This window comes from Danio rerio, chromosome 10 (genome assembly GCF_052040795.2).
Source record: "Danio rerio strain M-AB ecotype USA chromosome 10, GRCz13ab, whole genome shotgun sequence".
NCBI lineage: Eukaryota > Metazoa > Chordata > Actinopteri > Cypriniformes > Danionidae > Danio > Danio rerio.
In genome coordinates this window covers 39,019,113-39,038,983 of record NC_141030.1, presented here as the reverse complement: position 1 = coordinate 39,038,983, position 19,871 = coordinate 39,019,113, and the positions used below count along the sequence as shown (strand labels likewise).

The 19,871-nt window shown below is 32.5% G+C and overlaps 1 protein-coding gene across 2 annotated transcripts in view; it reads right to left on the bottom strand.

The window, feature by feature from the left end:
• LOC101883602 (uncharacterized) overlaps window positions 1-19,871 on the bottom strand; it is a 34,699-nt gene that overhangs the window by 2,612 nt on the left and 12,216 nt on the right. The window contains exons 10-35 of one of the 2 annotated variants that reach the window (XM_087271045.1): window positions 19,506-19,603; window positions 19,287-19,320; window positions 19,152-19,186; window positions 18,916-19,043; window positions 18,576-18,681; window positions 18,399-18,460; window positions 16,632-16,673; window positions 16,462-16,526; window positions 16,328-16,368; window positions 16,018-16,060; window positions 15,911-15,939; window positions 15,705-15,832; window positions 13,726-13,855; window positions 13,336-13,514; window positions 12,781-13,000; window positions 12,054-12,210; window positions 10,953-11,123; window positions 10,656-10,778; window positions 10,111-10,156; window positions 9,317-9,420; window positions 6,986-7,107; window positions 6,306-6,577; window positions 6,115-6,214; window positions 2,974-3,257; window positions 724-825; window positions 498-638 (exon numbers count right to left, since the gene is read on the bottom strand). In XM_087271045.1, the coding sequence (XP_087127171.1) occupies window positions 498-638; window positions 724-825; window positions 2,974-3,257; window positions 6,115-6,214; window positions 6,306-6,577; window positions 6,986-7,107; window positions 9,317-9,420; window positions 10,111-10,156; window positions 10,656-10,778; window positions 10,953-11,123; window positions 12,054-12,210; window positions 12,781-13,000; window positions 13,336-13,514; window positions 13,726-13,855; window positions 15,705-15,832; window positions 15,911-15,939; window positions 16,018-16,060; window positions 16,328-16,368; window positions 16,462-16,526; window positions 16,632-16,673; window positions 18,399-18,460; window positions 18,576-18,681; window positions 18,916-19,043; window positions 19,152-19,186; window positions 19,287-19,320; window positions 19,506-19,603 (2,962 nt within the window). The remainder of the gene's footprint in view (window positions 1-497; window positions 639-723; window positions 826-2,973; window positions 3,258-6,114; window positions 6,215-6,305; window positions 6,578-6,985; window positions 7,108-9,316; window positions 9,421-10,110; window positions 10,157-10,655; window positions 10,779-10,952; window positions 11,124-12,053; window positions 12,211-12,780; window positions 13,001-13,335; window positions 13,515-13,725; window positions 13,856-15,704; window positions 15,833-15,910; window positions 15,940-16,017; window positions 16,061-16,327; window positions 16,369-16,461; window positions 16,527-16,631; window positions 16,674-18,398; window positions 18,461-18,575; window positions 18,682-18,915; window positions 19,044-19,151; window positions 19,187-19,286; window positions 19,321-19,505; window positions 19,604-19,871) is intronic. The other variant, XM_087271046.1, reaches the window with a different exon arrangement.

Here is a 19,871-nt window from a genome sequence, read left to right as displayed (position 1 = left end):
GTAGTAGCATATTCAGTGAAATAACCTTCACGACTGAAATTAAATATGCTGTGTTATCCACCAAGGACCAGGGTGCTGAAACATATTTGGTGAACTGGCAGTGGGCAAGTTATAGAGACCAAAACAAAGACACGGAACGCACAATTTTGAAGGAGAATAACTGACTTTAGCATTGTTTTTAGATTAACCTGTTCACTTAGCATGTTTCTTAAACATTTCCAAACATATTATGGATTTTTTAAGTTTTAGGAAAGTCAAAAACTTAAACGTACCACCTTTAAAAGTATATATCATCTAAAGTGAATGTTCATCTATTGCAATTTATTTAGGAGTATCTTGAATGTTTATTTGAAAAGAATTTCATTAGATTACGGTGGACTTTTGATGGATTTGTTCTGCATTTACTTTACGTTTATAGTTTTGATTGCCTAAAGTATTATTTTGTGGTGAAAACCTGGCAACCCTGAATATCAGCTAGTCAGTCACTCAATACTCACCAATGCCAAAGGGCACTTCAGATGCCAGACTGTCACGGTTTAGGAAAGATGAGCTTGAATGATTTGAATTTGACGAACGCAATGAAGACATCTTTCTCTTGGAGGCTTTGTTTATTTTCTGAGTTGCTGTGCGACTCCATTCTGTTGCGTCAGAATTCGGTAATTAGATAAACATCCCACACAAAAGCAAGCCAGACTCATGCGTGAACTAACAAAGGCTTCATACCTGAGTTTTCTGCCAGTCTCAGTTTGCCACAACACAGGTATGTCCTCCACTGTCGTCTGACGTTTTCTTTCATGGCGCAGTGGAACACAAAGATGAAGAATCCTGCAGGGACAATCAAGTGTCAACATTCCATCCGAACGCCAAAAATAAACACTGACTTGATGATATCGAACAAAGGAGTTGTGACACTGGATTGTGCTATATGATAATAACTACTGCAGCAAAAGAGCCCTTCAGTTCTGACAAATGAGCAATGCAGTATCTATGCACTAAAACAATAACTGAAAAATCCTTACATCCTTTTTATCTTCAAGTATTCAAACATTTGGAGTCATTAAAGGTTTCTAAATCAATTTTTATATTTTTACTCAACCAAAACATGATAAAACCTCTTTCACATTAAATACAAAATTAGCTATTTTCATATTCAAAATAGTCAAAACCTTATTAAAAATGGTAAGAGACAGTGGATCTCAGAAGTTCTCAGGTTCAGGTGGATCTCAGGACAGGTGGATCTCAGGTTTGATTTGACAAAGGAGTTTTATCTCCATTGGTTTATACTGTATCTCCTCCCTTTTCATTTATTTATTATTATTTTTTTTATATATATATATATATACTGTGTGTGTTTATGTTTTACTTTAGTTTGCTGCTTAGTTTCGATGTTCTGTATCGCTAACTTTTGAAAAAGTTTATTAAAATATGATAATAAAATATAATAAAAAATGGTAAGAGCATGGGCCATTTTTCACAAACCATAAAAAACATTAAAAAAATAAATAAAACTTTTTTTTTTTACAAATAAATTTTAATTATGCTGAGGGATCATTAAAAAATAATTCATATAATAATAATTAAATAAAAAATAATAAATTGTAAATATTTTTTAAAAAGCTTATAGCATGTGGAAAAAAATGTATTTAAAGTATTTTTTTAAGCATTTAGAATTTTGCATTTTCGTTTTTCTGTGCTTAAGCCAAAGCAGTACAATTTAATACAAATAAAATTCAGTTTATCCATTTATCGATTAAATAAATGACTAAGTAAATTAATTAATAATTAACATCAGATATTAATAATTTAATTATTAAAATATTATCTGAAAAATGTTACATTTGTATTAAGTGTATCATTGTAAGTCCTATCCTAATGTTAGACACATAATCCTAAGGGTAAATATTTTAAGTTAAATTAAAATACATATTTAAAAAAAAAACATTCCCTTTCAAGTACTCAAATTTAATATAGATTATTTTAATAATCAGATATTATATTAAATTCCAACCTGTCTCATTCTTATGTTACTATATGTGTCCCAAATTACAGAGTTTTTCAGATACATGAGACATTCTGATTGAACCAAATCCTATATTAATTATATTTGGAGTTTCTGAAGAATTTTTAAGACTTACACGAGGACAACAACAGTTTGTTTCATATGGGTTGATCTCTGCCAAAAAAATTATCCTTTTGTTTTGAAAGAAGTTGGGAGCTCTTATAATGTGGCTGACAGAGTTTACGGGTACATTACGTCTGGAAAAAATCTGGTATACCCTAATAGACAAGGTTTTGTTAGTTGAACCAAAATTGCCTACTATGCCATTAGTACCTACTTTTACCATTGGCTAGCACAACCAAAAATTGGTTGTTTTTGTTTTTTTGTTTTGTTTGTTTTTTAATATCTAACTGTTAAAATGTAAGTTTTATATTTTTATATTTTTAAAAAGTGTATTAACAAGTTAATGTCTGCTAAAACTTTTAATTATAAACTATTTAAACCAGATTTACTAGTATATTTACTATCAAAATTGGAGAAGAATTTAATATTTTGATTTTGACAATACAATTAAGTTGTCCCAAAAAAAGAACTTAAGAATTGTGCTGTTTTAATTCATTTATAAAAGTTGTCTGAACAAGCAGCAAAAAAAAAATGTTTTGGTGTAAAAAATGTGTGATATTATCAAGACTCATTAAAAACGGTCTTGTGCAAACTGAAACTAACCTTGTAGAGTATTAAAAATGGCAAACAGGTACATGAATGCAAGATTTTATGTTCAATCTACTTAAAACGTTTTTACAAATTTAAGTGGAATCACCATGAAACAATTAAGTTGTACCATAAAAACTTAAGAATTGTGTTGTTTCAATTAGTTTTAAATAGGTAGTTTAAACAAGCAGCAGAAAATGTTTTGGTGTAATAATGTGTGTAATTTACTCATCAAAAATGGTCTTATGCAAACTGAAACTAACCTTGTAGAGTGTTAAAAATGGCAAACAGGTACATGAATGCAAGGTTGACGGGACCCCAAGCGAAGAAAGCGAAGCCCCAGGTAAGGCCCAGGAGGACGGTGAGTCCAGCCACACTGCGCATCTCCTGCCAGCCGCTGCGCTGCTGTGTGTTATGAGGATTCTGCTGCTTGATGCGGCACAGCTGGATCATCACCACGATAAACATCGCCAGGTTCAGCAGGAAGACCAGACAGTAATACGCCACCACACCAAAATAGAAGACCATGTCATTTTTAATCCAGCAGCTGAGGGAGAAAAGATGGAAGATTGCGGTGATGTTTCCTTGGTCACACACTCAAAACCTACTAGTATAAATTATGCTAAAACAACACAATTCTTGAGTTATTTGGCGAGACAAGTTAATTGTTTTATGTTCAATCCACTTGAACATCAACTACTAAGTTAACTTAACGGTGATTCCTTTATGTTGAGCTAACCTAAATCAATTAAATGAAACCCATAATTTTTAACAGTGCACTTCACAATAAGGTTTCATTAATTAATGCTAGTTAATATATTTACTAAGAAGATCTGATGGGCTGTTAAACTATCAGAAAATAATGCACCCCACAGCCACTTTGGCAGGATGACGAAGTGGCTGTTATGCGTCAGTGTGCATTATAGTGTAAGTTATTCCACTTATACTATGGTTACCATATCTATTGACAATATTCAGGGATCTTTGCATAGAAACCTACTAAAAATCGAAAGTAAGCCAGAATTTATTTATTTATTTATTTATTTATTTATTTATTTATTTATTTATTTATTACTGATCATGGCTTATTGATGATTTAGTAATTAGTCAATATTTAATAAATATTTAGTCAACATTTAAGTTCAACATGTCTACTTAAACTTGACAGGAATATGTGGACAGTCAATTTTGTGTTTTATTGATATCAACCTTAGCTTGGAAAAACAGCGTATGCACCCCGATTTGTGCATATGCCACATTTATAAAAGAGACCCAGGATGTTTTATTTCAAGGTATTAGTCAGGGTTTTTTTTTTCTGCAAACTTGTCTTGTGGTTACTACTAGTTTCTTACATATCTCACTCAAAGCCTTTTATTTAGTTTTGATTAGTGCTGCATCGATATGGTATTTTTACCGTTAACCGTTAACCGATAACTTCTTTGATTTGGAGGTCAATAGGCAACATCCACATTAGTGTTTTCCAAATATTTCTTGACATGTAGAATACCATAAAATTATTATATGTATGCCGATAATATGTAAATATTTTTGCTTTTTCTTTTCAGCATGATTGCCAAATGAAAAGGCAAACATATATAGTGAACAGCTTATTCTATTTACTGCCCAATTTAAAAAAAATCCATGAATAAAACAACCAAATCACTGAATATTAACTAATTCATAATACCAATAATCAAACCTAATTTTTAAAAAGTGGGGGGGGGGGGGGGGCAGCAAGCATGTGAAGTGTTTAATTAAAGAAAATAACACCTAATTTATCGGTTTAACAATAGCGAACAAATTTAAATCAGACCAATAACAATAACATGAAAAATGGTATTTAACGGTGTTATCGATATTGCCACAAGTGGCTAATTACCTTAATATTAGTAGTTACGTTACCTTACAATATCCTAGTACCTTGCTAGTATAAGTAAACATTACGTACACATACTAAAATAAAGTCCAAACACTCTTCATCCACATTAGTGTTTTTCAAATGTTTCTTGACCTGGGAAATCCTAAAATATTCCTTAAATGCAATTAATTTCTCCTTGAGAAAATACCCAGACATGACAAATACTGTAATGATCAAAATATCTCTGGTGCGTCTAGGTCACAATCAATCAGTATTCCATCTCTGATAACGTACATTTGACGAATGACAGCAACTGCACATTGAAGAGACGACATTATCTGTCATCTTTGCATAACGCAATATTTCTGAACAATAAAATAAATTTGGCCACACTTTACAATAAGATTTCATTAGTTACTGTATCTACTAATCATGAACAATACTTCACAACATTTTTAATCATAGTGCAACATGCATTATTAAAATATGCACTGTGAGTTATCATGATCTAACGATGAATAGCTTGTTCTTATTAACTTATGCTAACAAAGATGAATAAACACTTTACTAAACGTATTGTTCTTTTTTTTTTCCAAGTTAGTAAATACTTTAACATCACTTAATGGAACCTTAATGTGAAGTGTTACCACATGCAGTGTTCAACATAACTGAGTACACCCCATTTTGAAAATTAATATTTTTAGCAGTTTCTCAGTGAATATAGGTCATATATTTTGGTCATTTAAATAAAACAGATTCATTAAACGGATATATTTATTAAAATAATATTTTATTCACCAAACATCTTTAGAAATAGAAAGATAATACATTTAAATCCATGTGTAATATTGGGAAGAATACTAAAACTACAAGATTTCAACAAAATTTTCAAAAAAAAATTTCTCTTGAATTTTGCTCTTTAAAAAAAATTTTATTTAATATTTTTCCTGAACATCTCAATTTGGGTGTACTAATTTTGGACTCTTATCATAAGTTATTTTGTCCAGTCACCAGACATGAACATTATTGAGCACGTCTGGGGTATTATAAAGGAGGAGGCATCAGATGAATCCAAAGAATCTTGATAAACTCTGGGAGTCCTGCAAGAACGCTTTCTTTCCCATCCCAGATGACTTTATTAATAGGTTATTTGAGTCATTGCAAAGATGTATGGTTGCAGTCCTCCAAGCTCATGGAAGTCATACACAATATTAATTCTTTCTTCACTGCATCATGACTTTATATTCTATGCTGTATATTATTTCTGTTAAGTGACAAGACTTCTGTCTAAGCAAAATTAAATCATTAAAAATCAAGGCATGATCATATTTTATTGTGGTAAAATAAGCGTATCCTAGAGGGATTTGCCTTTCATATAAGCCACTTCTGATGCCAAATGATCAACTAGAAGTCAAGTTATTATTTAGTGTTCCTAAAACTTGGATAGGCGACTTTTGTCAGGTAGTGTATGTTGAGAACTGTTTATCATTGCACATAAAAGAAACTCTTCAACAAAGTGTTAAGAATGGTAGGAATTATTACTCACAAATCGTCAGTCGCCCCATCTGCATACCTCCCGTACGCCACAAGGCCATAGTTGTCTTTGTTAACAGCTATGACGATTATGACTATGATGAGAGGAATGCCTTTAAAGAAACAAAACAGAATAAGCTCAAACAGACTTCACAGTCTGTACAAAGCAGCCTTCAAAAACAACACCTCAGTCACGACACTTACCCCATCCTGCAAATCCGATCTTCAGCATAAAGCGAGAGATGTAAGTGTTAAACACCTGCACAATGGCCAGGTACATGTGAACGGCCTCTAGTGCCATCCAAGTAAAGGACGCCAGGAGGAAATAATGCAGGAAAAAAGCAGTGGAGATGCAGAGACCCACAGCATCTGGATACAGAGCCAACCAGGCATCCAGCAGGAACACCAGGTTTAACAGCAGCAAGGCGAAACACAGATGAATCAGGATCTTGGATGGGATGTCTTTGCGCAGTTTGCTGCATAGATTAAAAAAATGTATATTGTCTTTTATACATACACTACCATTCAAATGTCATTTCATCACTTCATTTCAGCAAGGATGCATTGATCTAATAGAAAACAGACTTTTAAATGATTATAAAAAATGTATTATTAAATTAATCAAAGTGACACAACAACCTTTTAACATTTATCATCATAAGCAATGTTTCTTGAGCTTCAGATATCAGGATGTTAATGATGATAAAGTTTGAAACTGAAAATGTAGGTTTGCTAATACTGTAAAATGTAATTAAATGTACACTTATGTTTGTATGTATATTTAAATATACATCATACATATATGATACAATAATACATAATATATCATACAATATACTAAAATTCAGGCATTGAATGTTGAACCTGCAAAGCATTTTTCTTACCCAAAGGCCAGATAAGTGAGCAGGGTGACAGACAGGAAAATAGCCGATATGCCACAGCCGATGTATGTAATGTATGTCAGAATAAGGAGATCCAAAGGAGGGATTTCAGTCTTTGAAATGTCCTGTCAACCAAGATTAAACATAACTATAAGAATTAAACATGTCAGGCCCACTGACAAAAAAATTACACCAGCTTCTCTGCAAAAAACTCCAAAAACTAGCAAAAATAAAAGATAGCAACCACTTTTATTCTATTTAAAGCAAATTATGATTATGCGGCAGATTATCCACTGATTATGCTTGGCTTTCTATATACTGTATGTATACAGTATATAATTAGCTTTCCTAGTTCACTCTAATTAACCTAGTTAAGCCAACTATACTAGAATATGCCAGAGACAAAAAATGAGTTGTTATAAAATAGATATAAAAACTATTATGTTAAAGATGTGTTGAAAAAAATCTTCTCTCCATCAAAAAGCATTTGGGATATATTTGAAAAAAGAAAATTTCACAGCAGTGCTAATACTTTCAACTGTTCAAAAGTTTCCTTATATATGGGATTACTGGTGTAGTAAACTTGCTCAGAAGCTCACCTGATACATCATTGCTCTTATAATGTGATTCAACAAAAGAGCTGAAAGCCATGTAAAAAACAGGTGAAATAAAATAGTTGTTTTAGAAAATGCATTTTGAAATGGGTAAAATTAACAATGACTCCATTCGTTCACCTTTCTAGGTAAGGTAAAAATACAATGTAGATGGTGCACAATAATGCATCAACCTATTAGCACTATTCATGAGTAATGTGATTTTGTATGTGTTGCGATACATGCAGGAAGAAGTCGAATAAAACTTAATGGCACTCATCAAATGGCTCCTGAAATGGTCATGAAATATGCAAAAGATAATGGGCCTTATCATACACCCGGCGCAATGTGGCGCAAGGTGCGACGCAATAGTTGTTTCTCAGTTTCAGCTTGGCGCAAGAGTCGTTTTGACATTTTGAACCACGCTGTTTAAATAGCAAATGCATATTTGCGCCCATAAGCGTTCTAGTCTAAAAAAGGAGGCGTGTTGAGGCGGAATGCTGGCGCATTGCTATTTTAAGAAACTATAATAAACTGTTCAATAGACCAGAACAAAGCTGGTCTAAAGTCCAGCGCAGAGCGCGTTAGTTGTGCGCCTCGCTTACATATTGCTTAATACAGACAGGATGTACAGCAATATACAAATATCTTTACATTTGAAAAAGAATTTAAATATTAACGATATATATAGGATATAAATATAAAGGATTAAAATATTACAAAACAGATTATTTTCTAACCTACATAAATATAAAAACCATACTTTCATGCCTTCTTCACATCGGGGGGCTTGTTCAGCTTATTAATAACAATTTGCTTTTGTATAACGTTATTATTATTAGCAATATTATTTATTATATGCATATTTATATTAGTTTTATTAAAAACAAGCTTAGATTTGCCCACCTGTCAGGTTTTAGAGCACTGGTGTCAAACTCAGTTCCAAAAGGGCCGCAGCTCTGCAGTTTAGTTCCAACCCTAATTAAACACACCTGATCAAACTAATTGAGTCCTTCAGGCTTGTTTGAAACCTACAGGTAAGTGTGTTGGAGCAGGGTTGGAACTAAACTGTGCAAGGTTTCGTCCCTCCAGGAATTGAGTTTGACACCCCTGTTTTAGACCATATGGGGCACAGCATGTGTATTTGGATATAACTCAGTTTTTTGAACACACTTCATTATTATTGTTCATTTATTTGTTTGCTGGAAATTAAAACTGAATTTAGAAATAGTTTTTGAAACAAATCTTTGCGCTTAACAAACGAAATTAATTATTTATAGGCTAATTGAAGTCTGTGCGTACAACACGTTTCCTTATACATGAAAGTGAAAGTAAATAATGAGGAGGCTCATCTCTCATTTTCACGCTTTAGATGCTCGGTTTAACTGTTTTCTTATTAGTGAAGTGTTTAGTTTTTCCACTTACAAAGTCTGTTATGTAAATAGCAAATGCACCATGGCGCGACGCAACTGACACTTAAAGGGAATGGGAGATGAGACTCTGATTGGTTTATTCTTAAAACACACCTATAAATCATTAAGAGAATAAGCTCAACCCTTTAAGACCATGTGCCAAGGCGCAAAGCAGATTTTTCCGTCCCTAAATTAGCAAAAGTGGATTCCAACACGCCCTTATTGGTTTTGCGCCCTGCGTTTTGCGCATGGATCATCAAAATAGAGCCCAATGTCTGATCATTTTTGCACAAATGTTGCCATTCACTGAATCCCTAGCTGTAACTCACTAGCAGAATGCCGAAGCTGGTGAGGTGATTGCAAGCACACTTTGTTTCTTCATCACTAACATTGACCACACGACACCCAGAAGGGTTCCAGCCGCCTGAGCCGTCTGTAAACACACAACCAAAAGTTAAAGCAATTAAAACATCTGATTCTGTTCTATTCTGTAAAGAAGACTAGATATATGTTGATGAATATTGATTCAGCAGATTCTGACATTTTCAAAATGCATCAATGTTGTCTTTTGAATCGATACTGAGTTTAGTTTTTAACAACAGATAGCAATTTAGATGGCTGGTTTTTAAAGTCGCCATGAAGCAAAACTTAAGATTGTCCTCTTTTCGCATATTGTGATGTACATCCAATGAGTGAATATTCTGTCTCTGATTGGCTGTTGTCATTTACATCTTTCCTCATTTTGCTATTAGTTTAATTATTTATTTTCAGCTCAGCATTCATATTTGTCATCCTGTCAATAGCAGAACAGCAATTACTTTGAAGGTGGGTTAAAGATAGCAAGGTCCCATCTGATCAAACTTAAATTAACAAAAACTGCAAAAAATAAATGTAGTATATCACTCGTCTACAATAGGTATATTGCATATACTAGTATATACTATTATCGCAATAACAATAACTTATGTATAACGAAATATTGTCCAGCTATATTCAACACATATAAAAACATTAAAATTTCAGAAATTCAGTTGATGGTTTCATGACCCTCGGCTAAGAATTGGTTCAAGAGAGAATAGCGATGGAGAATATCTCTAAAGGAGACACTTAAATACAACTATACCATTTAAGCCAAAGTCCCAGAATACACAGAAAGCTGAATAGTTAGCCTGTGGAGAACAAAAAAAAAGAGTGACCAGTTCATATCAACAACAATAACTACACACTTGAAAAAAAGTAAGAGACCACTTGAAAATTCTCAGTTTCTCCATATTTACTGGAATTTTTAGATTTGGGTTTGAGTAAAATGCAATTTGTTTAATTTTTATTATTACTTTATTTTTATTACTGTATTACAAACTTTAAATAACTTGTTAATTAGATTATATAATACTATATAATATGGACTTCTGTACAGAACCAGTTGGCATAACAAATGTATAATGATTGAAAATCAATGTAAGTCCACCAAATACTGATTTCTTTACTCCGCTGAAGTTAAAACCTATTATACTGAAAATGAATGCAAACATATCTAAAAACATGGCACATTCTTGTTATTCTATACAAAAACAGCTAATTTAGAGTTTTAAATTTGGAGGAAATGCCATCAGTGGTTAAAACAAATGTAAATTGCACCATAGTTGCACTAACCATATTTGTACTTACTGGAATAGGCCCATTGTTTCTCAGGGTTATCAGCACTTCGTTTTGCAGACCAGAGATGCTCAGGTTTCCCACACTACTACCCAGAATCCCGCTGTTCAGTTTACCATCTCCCAGGTTTTTATCCTGCACAGAAATACAACATAGAGAATAAGTTTGGTTAAGCTTTCTGTCCAGCATCACAATACCTAGACGCAATTCAAGGAAACGCTGTTCTGATATGTGAAGAAAAGTTAATATCACGTATAATGTTAAAGATGATATTAGTTATTTGAGCTCTTTGAATGTGGATGAAGAGACCTGGAAGAAGGTGTTCTTCTGGAAGAAGTTGAACTGAACTCTTGAGATGAGCTGCTGTTGTTCGGCTGTGAGGTTTTGAGTGAGGGATGATGGAAGAACGACTGAACCTAGAGGAATAGACCGAACCTGAAGCTCAGATTCTGCAGACCTCTTACTGACGCCGCCTCCAATCTGAGATGACAAACATGAAGTGAGTATATTATAATAACAGTTGACAGTCTACAGTTTTATTATAATTTTTATTATTATAAATATAATATAATATAATATAATATGATATAATATAACATAATATAATATAATAAATATAATATAATATAATATAATATAATATAATATAATATAATATAATATAATATAATATAATATAATATAATTAATATAATATAATATAATTTTTCGCAGTAGCTATTCACTTTTTAATTTAATTTAATTTTATTTTATTAAATATAATATAATATAATATAATATAATATAATATAATATAATATAATATAATATAATATAATATAATATAATATAATATAATATAATATAATAAATTATAATATAATATAATATAATATAATTATTTGCAGTAGCTATTCACTTTTTAATTTAATTTAATTAAAAAAAAAATTTATTTTATTTTATTTTATTTATGCATGTCTGAAGGCATGTTTTAATATCTGAATGTGTTTTTTTTGAAAGTTTTATTTTTGTTTTTGTTTTCAATGGTTAGATTCTTATATATTTATTTATATTATTTTATTATATTTATTATATTATTTTTTATTATATTTTTATTTTAATATTACTTATTTTAGCAAACTGTCAATAGCAAATAGTTTTCAACAAAAAAAATAACAACATATATTTCACTATTTTTCATTCGATTTTTGTAGTTAAGATTTAGTAAAAAAAATTTGAAAAGTGCTGTAAAATTAAAAGAAACCCATTCATAGTTTAAAAACTAACATTACAATTATAATCATAAAATGTATTATTATTAAAAGCAAGTTCTATATATTTTTTTTTAATATAAAATATACAAAAATAATGTTGTCTCTCTGTATTCTTCTTTTATTCTACATTTCCATTTTCTAGAGTCCATGCAATTACCTGCAGGTTAGTTGAATCAATTAAGGAGAAGGACGTCTGCTGAAAGTTTGCCCCGTCCACTTTCTTCACACCCAGAGACAGCGACTGTGAAAGCACCGTCTGACTCGGCCCAGAAACTGCCAGTTTCAGACCCACAGTGTCCACAATCCCAATGGCTCTATTAACCAGAAACACTTTATGTACAGTTGAAGTCAAAATTATTAGCTCTATTCTACTCTTTAGCAAATATTTCCCAAATAATGTTTAACAGAGCAAGGAATTTTTCACAGTATTTCCTATAATATTTTTTCGTCTGGAGAAAGTCTTATTTGTTTTATTTCAGCTAAAATGAAAGCAGTTGTTTCTAAACCAATTTAAGGTCAATATTATTAGCCCCCTTAAGCTATTTTCTTTTTGATTGTCTACAGAACAAACCACTGTTATACAATCACTTGCCTAATTACCCTTTAAAGGTTTAAAAGTTTAACCTGTATAGAAGAGTCTTGAAAAATATCAAGTCAAATATTATTTACTGTCATCATGGCTAAGATAAAATAAATCAGTTATCAGAAATGAGTTATTAAAAGTATTATGTTTAGAAATGTGTTGAAAAAAAATCTTCTTTTTAACAGAAATTAGGGAAATAAATATACAGGAGGGCTAATAATTCTGACGTCAACTGTAAATATACTGTCCAGGTCAGCATTATATGACTCAATTCTAGTTATTTGTATGGAGACTTTCTGACCTCTTTGAGAAAGGTGTGATTACGGCTGGAGGGACATCCAGGAGGTTGTTGACGATGTTGACCGAGGTGTTTGCCAGAGCCAGACTGACGGTCGGCCCGGCCAGGAGAGATTCCAGCTGGGATAAAAGCTGATCCACCTGACCCGCGTTTAAAGACGAGGCATTACCACTCAAACTCAACAGCCCATCTGCACCTAATGTCCCTGATGAGTTTATAGACACTGAAATAGGACAAAAAAGGAGAAAGTTTTTTAAAAGCAGTTCATTTCTGACTTTAAAAATGGAAAAATTTGATTAAAATGTATTAGGAATATGTCTGGGTCATATATTGTAGTATTGTTTATATACAGCGCTCAGCATAAATGAGTACACCCATCACAGATCTCACATTAAAATGAATATTTTCTATAGTATGCTTTACAATAATATATTTGTGTATATTGGAGCTTATCTAACAGAAAAACTTCAAAGATGAAAGTCCAAATATTAGCACATTCAAATGAATTTGTTGGGTAAAAAAAAAGAGTATTCCAGAAAATCCTTTGATTGAAACTACCTGCTATCGTTGCACCTGTTACAGTTTGATTGACAGCAGTGACTGTAGTGTTGAAAGAGCTTGTGTTTGTGGTAATGGTGATTGTGAAGACTGGAGGAGCTGTGGTGAAGTTCTGATATTCGGTTAAAGATGAATTACAGCTGCCATTCAAGGGAATGAGTGTACTGTATTTCCCAACACTGAAAACACAGAAAATACAAACATATTGAAAAATCGACAGAAATACACATCAATTTATTTGAAAGTTTTCTGAATATCAGATATCATTAAATATCTGTGGGGTGGATGAATTTTGGTTATAAAAACTGGATATAACAATTATAAAAAACAGACTGCATGGTGACAGATATGATAAGCTGACCTCAAAGTAAAGCACTGAGCTGTACTGACCAGAAATCTGCAAACAAATTCTGTTGGTTTGAGTCTGTGCAGAAGAGTTCAGAGCTGAAGTTTGTACTCAGAGATTGCTGCCATCGAGGATACAGATTCAACGGGTTAAAAGAAGGATCATAGCAGATAGCTGGAAATAAGCATAAGCATGTCATTCGATATATTCAAATAGACATCAAAATTAGAAAACAAAACAACAACAATTCACAACATTTTGAGGTAACTGTTCAAGTTATTCAAACCAGACTAAAAGAGCATCTTTAAACACATTTTATGAGCTCATTAATTCATTTTCCTTCGGCTTTAGTCTCTGACTTATGAATGATCACCACAGCGGGATGAACCGCCAACTATTCCAGAATTTGTTTTAAGCAGCGGATGCACTCCCAATCGCAACCCAGTACTGGGAAACACCCATACACCTTTGCATTTACACATGCACTAATACACTACGCCCAAATTTTATGCAATTCACCTATAGCTCATGTCTTTGGACTGTGGGGGAAACCGAAGCACTCGGAGGAAACCCACGCGAATATGAGGAGAACACGCAGACGGAAACAGCCGAGGCTCAAACCAGCGACCTTCTTGCTGTTAGGCGATCGTGCTACCCACTGCGCCACCACGCCGACCCTACATTATATTATATTATATTATATTATATTATATTATATTATATTATATTATATTATATTATAATATATTATATTATATTATATTACATTATATTATATTATATTATATTATATTATATTATATTATATTATATTATATTATATTATATTATATATTTATTATATTATGTTATATTATGTTATATTATATTATTATATTATATTATATTATGTTATGTTATGTTATGTTATGTTATGTTATGTTATGTTATATTATATTCTATTCTATTCTATTATATTCTATTATATTTTATTATGTTATGTTATGTTATGTTATGTTATGTTATGTTATGTTATGTTATGTTATGTTATGTTATATTATATTATATTATATTATATTATATTATATTATATTCATCAAAATAATGTTTATAAAGTAATATTTGTATACTGGTCAAGCCGAGACTCGAACCAACAACCTTCTTGCTGTGAGGCGACAGTGCTAACCACTGAGCCACAGTGCCACCTCTTTAATTGGCTATGTGAAATTTTTCAATTAGTTTAATTTTAACACACATTTCTACTCATTTGGATTGGATTTAGAATGTGAAAACAGATATCCTAAACTACTAAACAATAATAATAACTGGTAACAGAAAAAAGTAACAGATCTTTTTTCCAGCTGCAACCCAGTACTGGGAAACATCCATACATTTGCACATAAGAATGTGTAAAACACATTTTAATCTATGAACATTGCATTATTTCTCAATAAATCAGTTGTTTCTTGTTCTCTAATTTTGATTTCCAGTGTAGGCTATCAATATCTATTTTTTGTTGTATGATATACAGCAAACAAATTTATTAAAATAAACTATTGTCATTTTAAGATCATTTTGACACTATAATAGCAGCATAATGCAAGAACACTCTTCCCAAGAACTCTTAGATTAATATCTAATTTAATATTAGTGATTTTAAAAATTTAATAATCAGGCATTGGAATCAGAATGTGAAAACAGATATCCTAAATAAATGTAACAAAAATGTCCAAGATAATAACAACTAGAAAAAAGTAACAGATCTATTTTCAGTCATCAGGCACCCACATGAATATATACAACAGTAATTTATAGTAAATTCTATAGTGTTTTTTTTAACCATACTGAAACTCACACCTCCAATTGAGATAGAGAGGCTGCGCAATCAGCATAAATGTGGTTAGAATTGGTTTTTATGTATGGGTTATATACAGTAAATGGCATCACCAAAAATGATTAAGGACATGTCCATGTGTTGTGCGATAAGTCAATGTATTGATTATTGTGGCAGGCCTACTCCAGTGTATATGGAGAAAACACTTGCCTATTCTTTGCAAAACTCCATCAAAGGTGAAGGTCTTCTGAGATTTAATGATGGTCTCTACAGCCACGCCAATAACACACAGATCCAGCGCTGTGTCTAGTTTAATTATAACTTGACATTCGCCCAAACTGAAATGGAAAAAGCAGTATATTAACAACCCATCAGCTGTAGAGCAGACTTCAATTCTGCTCTGAAACTCAACGTACCGTCCAGATGAATTCTCCGCTCTCAAGTCCTGCAGAAACAGTTAAGAAACAGTTAAGAGAAATCAACCCCAACTGAGAAAAAATCTTTTACTGTCATGATATCTTACCTGAAAATGATTGCGTAAAGTTGTCAGACTATAACAAGCAGATCTACAACGCAAAATTAAAAGAGATGAGTTTTAAAAAACGCAGACGTATCTTTTAATCAACAGTAGCTCATGATTTATGCTTTTGAATTACATTATGGAATGTTGATGTTGTCAAGAGGAAAAAAAATACTTTTACAATGACAATATTTTTATAAGAAAGAATATACAGAATGTATAGAAATAAAATCATTGTAAAATGCACACAATGGGAAAATGCATGTTTAGATTGCTTTCAGTGAACTAACACAACAAAAAGGGTACAACTTACGACGCGCCGCTGCACGTTGAATTACTGAACAATTGAGAAACCTGTAGAAAAAAGCACAATGCAATTCTTTATCTCTATCCTGTACCTTTAAAAAAGCACTGAATGATCTGTCTGCAGTGAGACATGACACTTACAGATTGGCATCCAGTGTTTTCTGAAGAAGTTGAATGACCAAGGCTAAAACTGTAATAGTAGAAATCTAAAAGAGAGGAAGAAGAGTAAATATAATGCAAAAATCAAACGCATTTAAAGATATTATTTTGTGCTTTAACAGCAGATTCCATCCACGATGCGCTTGTCTTACCTGAATTACTGCAGTGTGAAGAACAGTTACACCCTGGTGTTGCTTTAAGGGAAAACAACAGAAGACATAATAAACGGCACACCCGTCATAAACATATAGTTTTTCAAGAGCATAAATTAAAGGTCTTTAATGTTTGCTACATTTCTCATGAGCCTTTTTTTTAATCGGATGTACATTTTTTAAGAAAAAGTGAGTTATATTTACATAGCAAAATTTAGAAATTAGCAATTTCTACGGTGTCATCATGGATAGTTACTATAGCAGGGGTGTCAAACACAATTCCTGGAGGGCCGAAGCCCTGCACAGTTTAGTTCCAACCCTGCTCCAACACACTTACCTGTAGGTTTCAAACAAGCCTGAAGGACTCAATTAGTTTGATCAGGTGTGTTTAATTAGGGTTGGAACTAAACTGTGCAGAGCTGCGGCGCTTTTGGAACTGAGTTTGACACCTGTGTACTACAGGATGTTTCCACCCAGCAGGCACACAACGTTTATTCATTTTCTTTTTGGCTTTATTTAAGCCACGTCTTCACCTAGAGACACAGTATTACCGAGGTGGTCTTACAGCCTAGTAGGTCTGAGCCCACTGTAAATGCCCACGTTCCCTTGTATTGTTTGGTTTTGTAAACGCAATGCTAAAAAAATTTATTCCATTTTTTTTTTTTTAATTGCAGTTCTTTTTTGCTTGCAAAATTTCATTTTTATTTCTCAAAAATGTATTTTCGCTTTGCGATTTTTGGAGATTTGCATTTATTTATTATTTTTTGTTCAATACATACCTAGACTCCATATGAAACACCCATACACTCATATTCACATTCATAAACTACAGACAATTTAGTTTACCCAATTCACCTATGCTGCATGTCTTTGGACTGTGGGGGAAACCGGAGCACCCGGAGGAAACCTATACAAACACGGGGAGAACATGCAAACTCCACAGTGAAATGACAACTGACCCAGCCGAGGCTCGAACCAGCAAACTTCTACCCACTGTGCCACTATGCCGCTCGGCACACATTGTTATAAGACGCTAATATTAGGTTAGATTTAGGTTGTGATGTTGGGTGATCAAAATTCAATGTCAAGCCACCTTCTAAGGACAACGTTATTTTGATGTCCAATAATAACGTCAAATGACATTGATATTTGGTTGGTTTTAGGTTGTGTTAGAAAGTGACCAAAATCCAACGTCTTAACCCAATATTGTCTTCAAATACTGACATTTACTCGTCAGGTATGGCAATCAAAATCCAACATCTGATAGACGTCATAGTGGTATCGTCCACACAACTTCAACCTGTCACATCATTAGAGGTTGATATTTGGTTGTTTTTAAGTTACATGGGGAATTGAGCAAAATCGAACGTCTGTCTGACATTGGACACTGGGTTCTGATGTCAACCCGATTTTCATTTCCACCCAAATGCAATATCCCCACGACATTGAGGTACACCGTCAATCTGACGTCATGTTGATGACCTGTGCTTGCTGGGCAGGCAGGAAACACGATAGGGTGTTATAGGTGGTTGTTAGGGTGTTTCCTAGTTGATTGCTGGTGTAGTGTTGCTAGATGGTTGCAAAAGTGTCTGCTTCTTTAAATGTGTTAATTCACTTGTTTTATAAAGTCCTTTACTCTGAGATTTGTCAAAATGTGTCCCTATTCACAATCAAAGGGAATTTGTTGAAGTTGTGTCTAAAGCTTTATCTCCAAGTATGATGAATGACAAACGTGACAAGCACAGCTAATGCTAAAAGAAGCCTTACCTGGAATAACAGTGCAGTTCTCCTTAACACCAACTGGGAAAATCACATTTGTACTGTTTCCACTATGATAGAAAAACAAGAAATTCACACAATGATAGTTTTATTTAAACATATTAAAGTGATGTACTCTGTACTTTATTTTAAACATGATACTTCATGTTTTTAGTCTAAACCTACCATGAGATGTTCTGTGGTTGTGTGCTGCATACATCAATATTGAGAGTCTGATCACATTTATCATATTGTCCAGCGAAGATCTGAGTTAAATCATCTGCACACACACCTGAAACACCAACAACAGATCACATATTGTCACATATTCTAGCAAGAGTGATATTAAACTAGTACAATGTATTACCATTAATGTACAAAGTAGCCTAAATATATTTATTTTTCTAACATTCATTACAACTTTGTTAATGATTTATTCATAAAACTCATTAATTAATTATCATTATAAATTATTATTATTATTATTATGACAACCGAAAGACAATTTTAGTAGTATTTCACTAACCCACTCTTTCTATTTGTCCCTCCACACTGATTTCGATGTCAGCCGAGTTCATCATCATCACAGTGTCTCTAATGCAGCAAACATTGGCAGGTGCTGCCAGCTTCAGAAGAACGTAGCATTGTGAATTACTTAAAAAAAAAAAAAAACACTATTTGAGCAAACCTTTTAGCAGTACACCAATTTCATCTATTGCTTATGTATGTTTGAGCTGGATAAGAGTAGCAGTCGATACTGACTTCATAATGTTTGAATCACATGTGATCTCCAAGGCCTGATGAGGAAAAATAAAAGCACATTTAGTTGATGTTTATTATATGATTTATGATGAAATACTAAGTAATGCAAATGCAAATAACTGATTCTGCACTTACTTCAAACAGGCCAGGATATGTTGTTACTGGACTGCTGAACAGATAGAATGCAAGGTAAAAAAAAAAAAAAGTTAACGCATTTAACATCTGCCACTGAAAGTCATTGATGCATACAGTTGAAGAGAGCAAACAAATTACGTATTGTATAAATATAATGTTTGAGAGAATGTTTACATCTCTATTAATCCATGATAAAAAAACTAATGTAGTGTACTGTACCTTGTATTATTTGAGATTAAGCTACTAGATTTCGCAGAAACACTCTCAGGTGTGGAAACTGCACATGTGTCTAGCTTCGTTTTGAAAAAATTCTCAACCTGAAAAACACATTGAAGAAATTGAAACACATTGAAAATTGACAGAAATTCGTAAAGTTTGTCATACGTTTTATATCCTTTAAATATTAACCTATATTTCAGCTTATTTCCTTTATGTTTATACATAATATTAAAATAAAATAAACTTTATTAATATGTTGCAATACTTTTTAAAACCTGCAAGCAAGACTTTAAAACAGGAAACGTGCAACATACTAGCATCATGTTGAAACATGCTAGCAACATGCTAAAATACTACCAATATAAC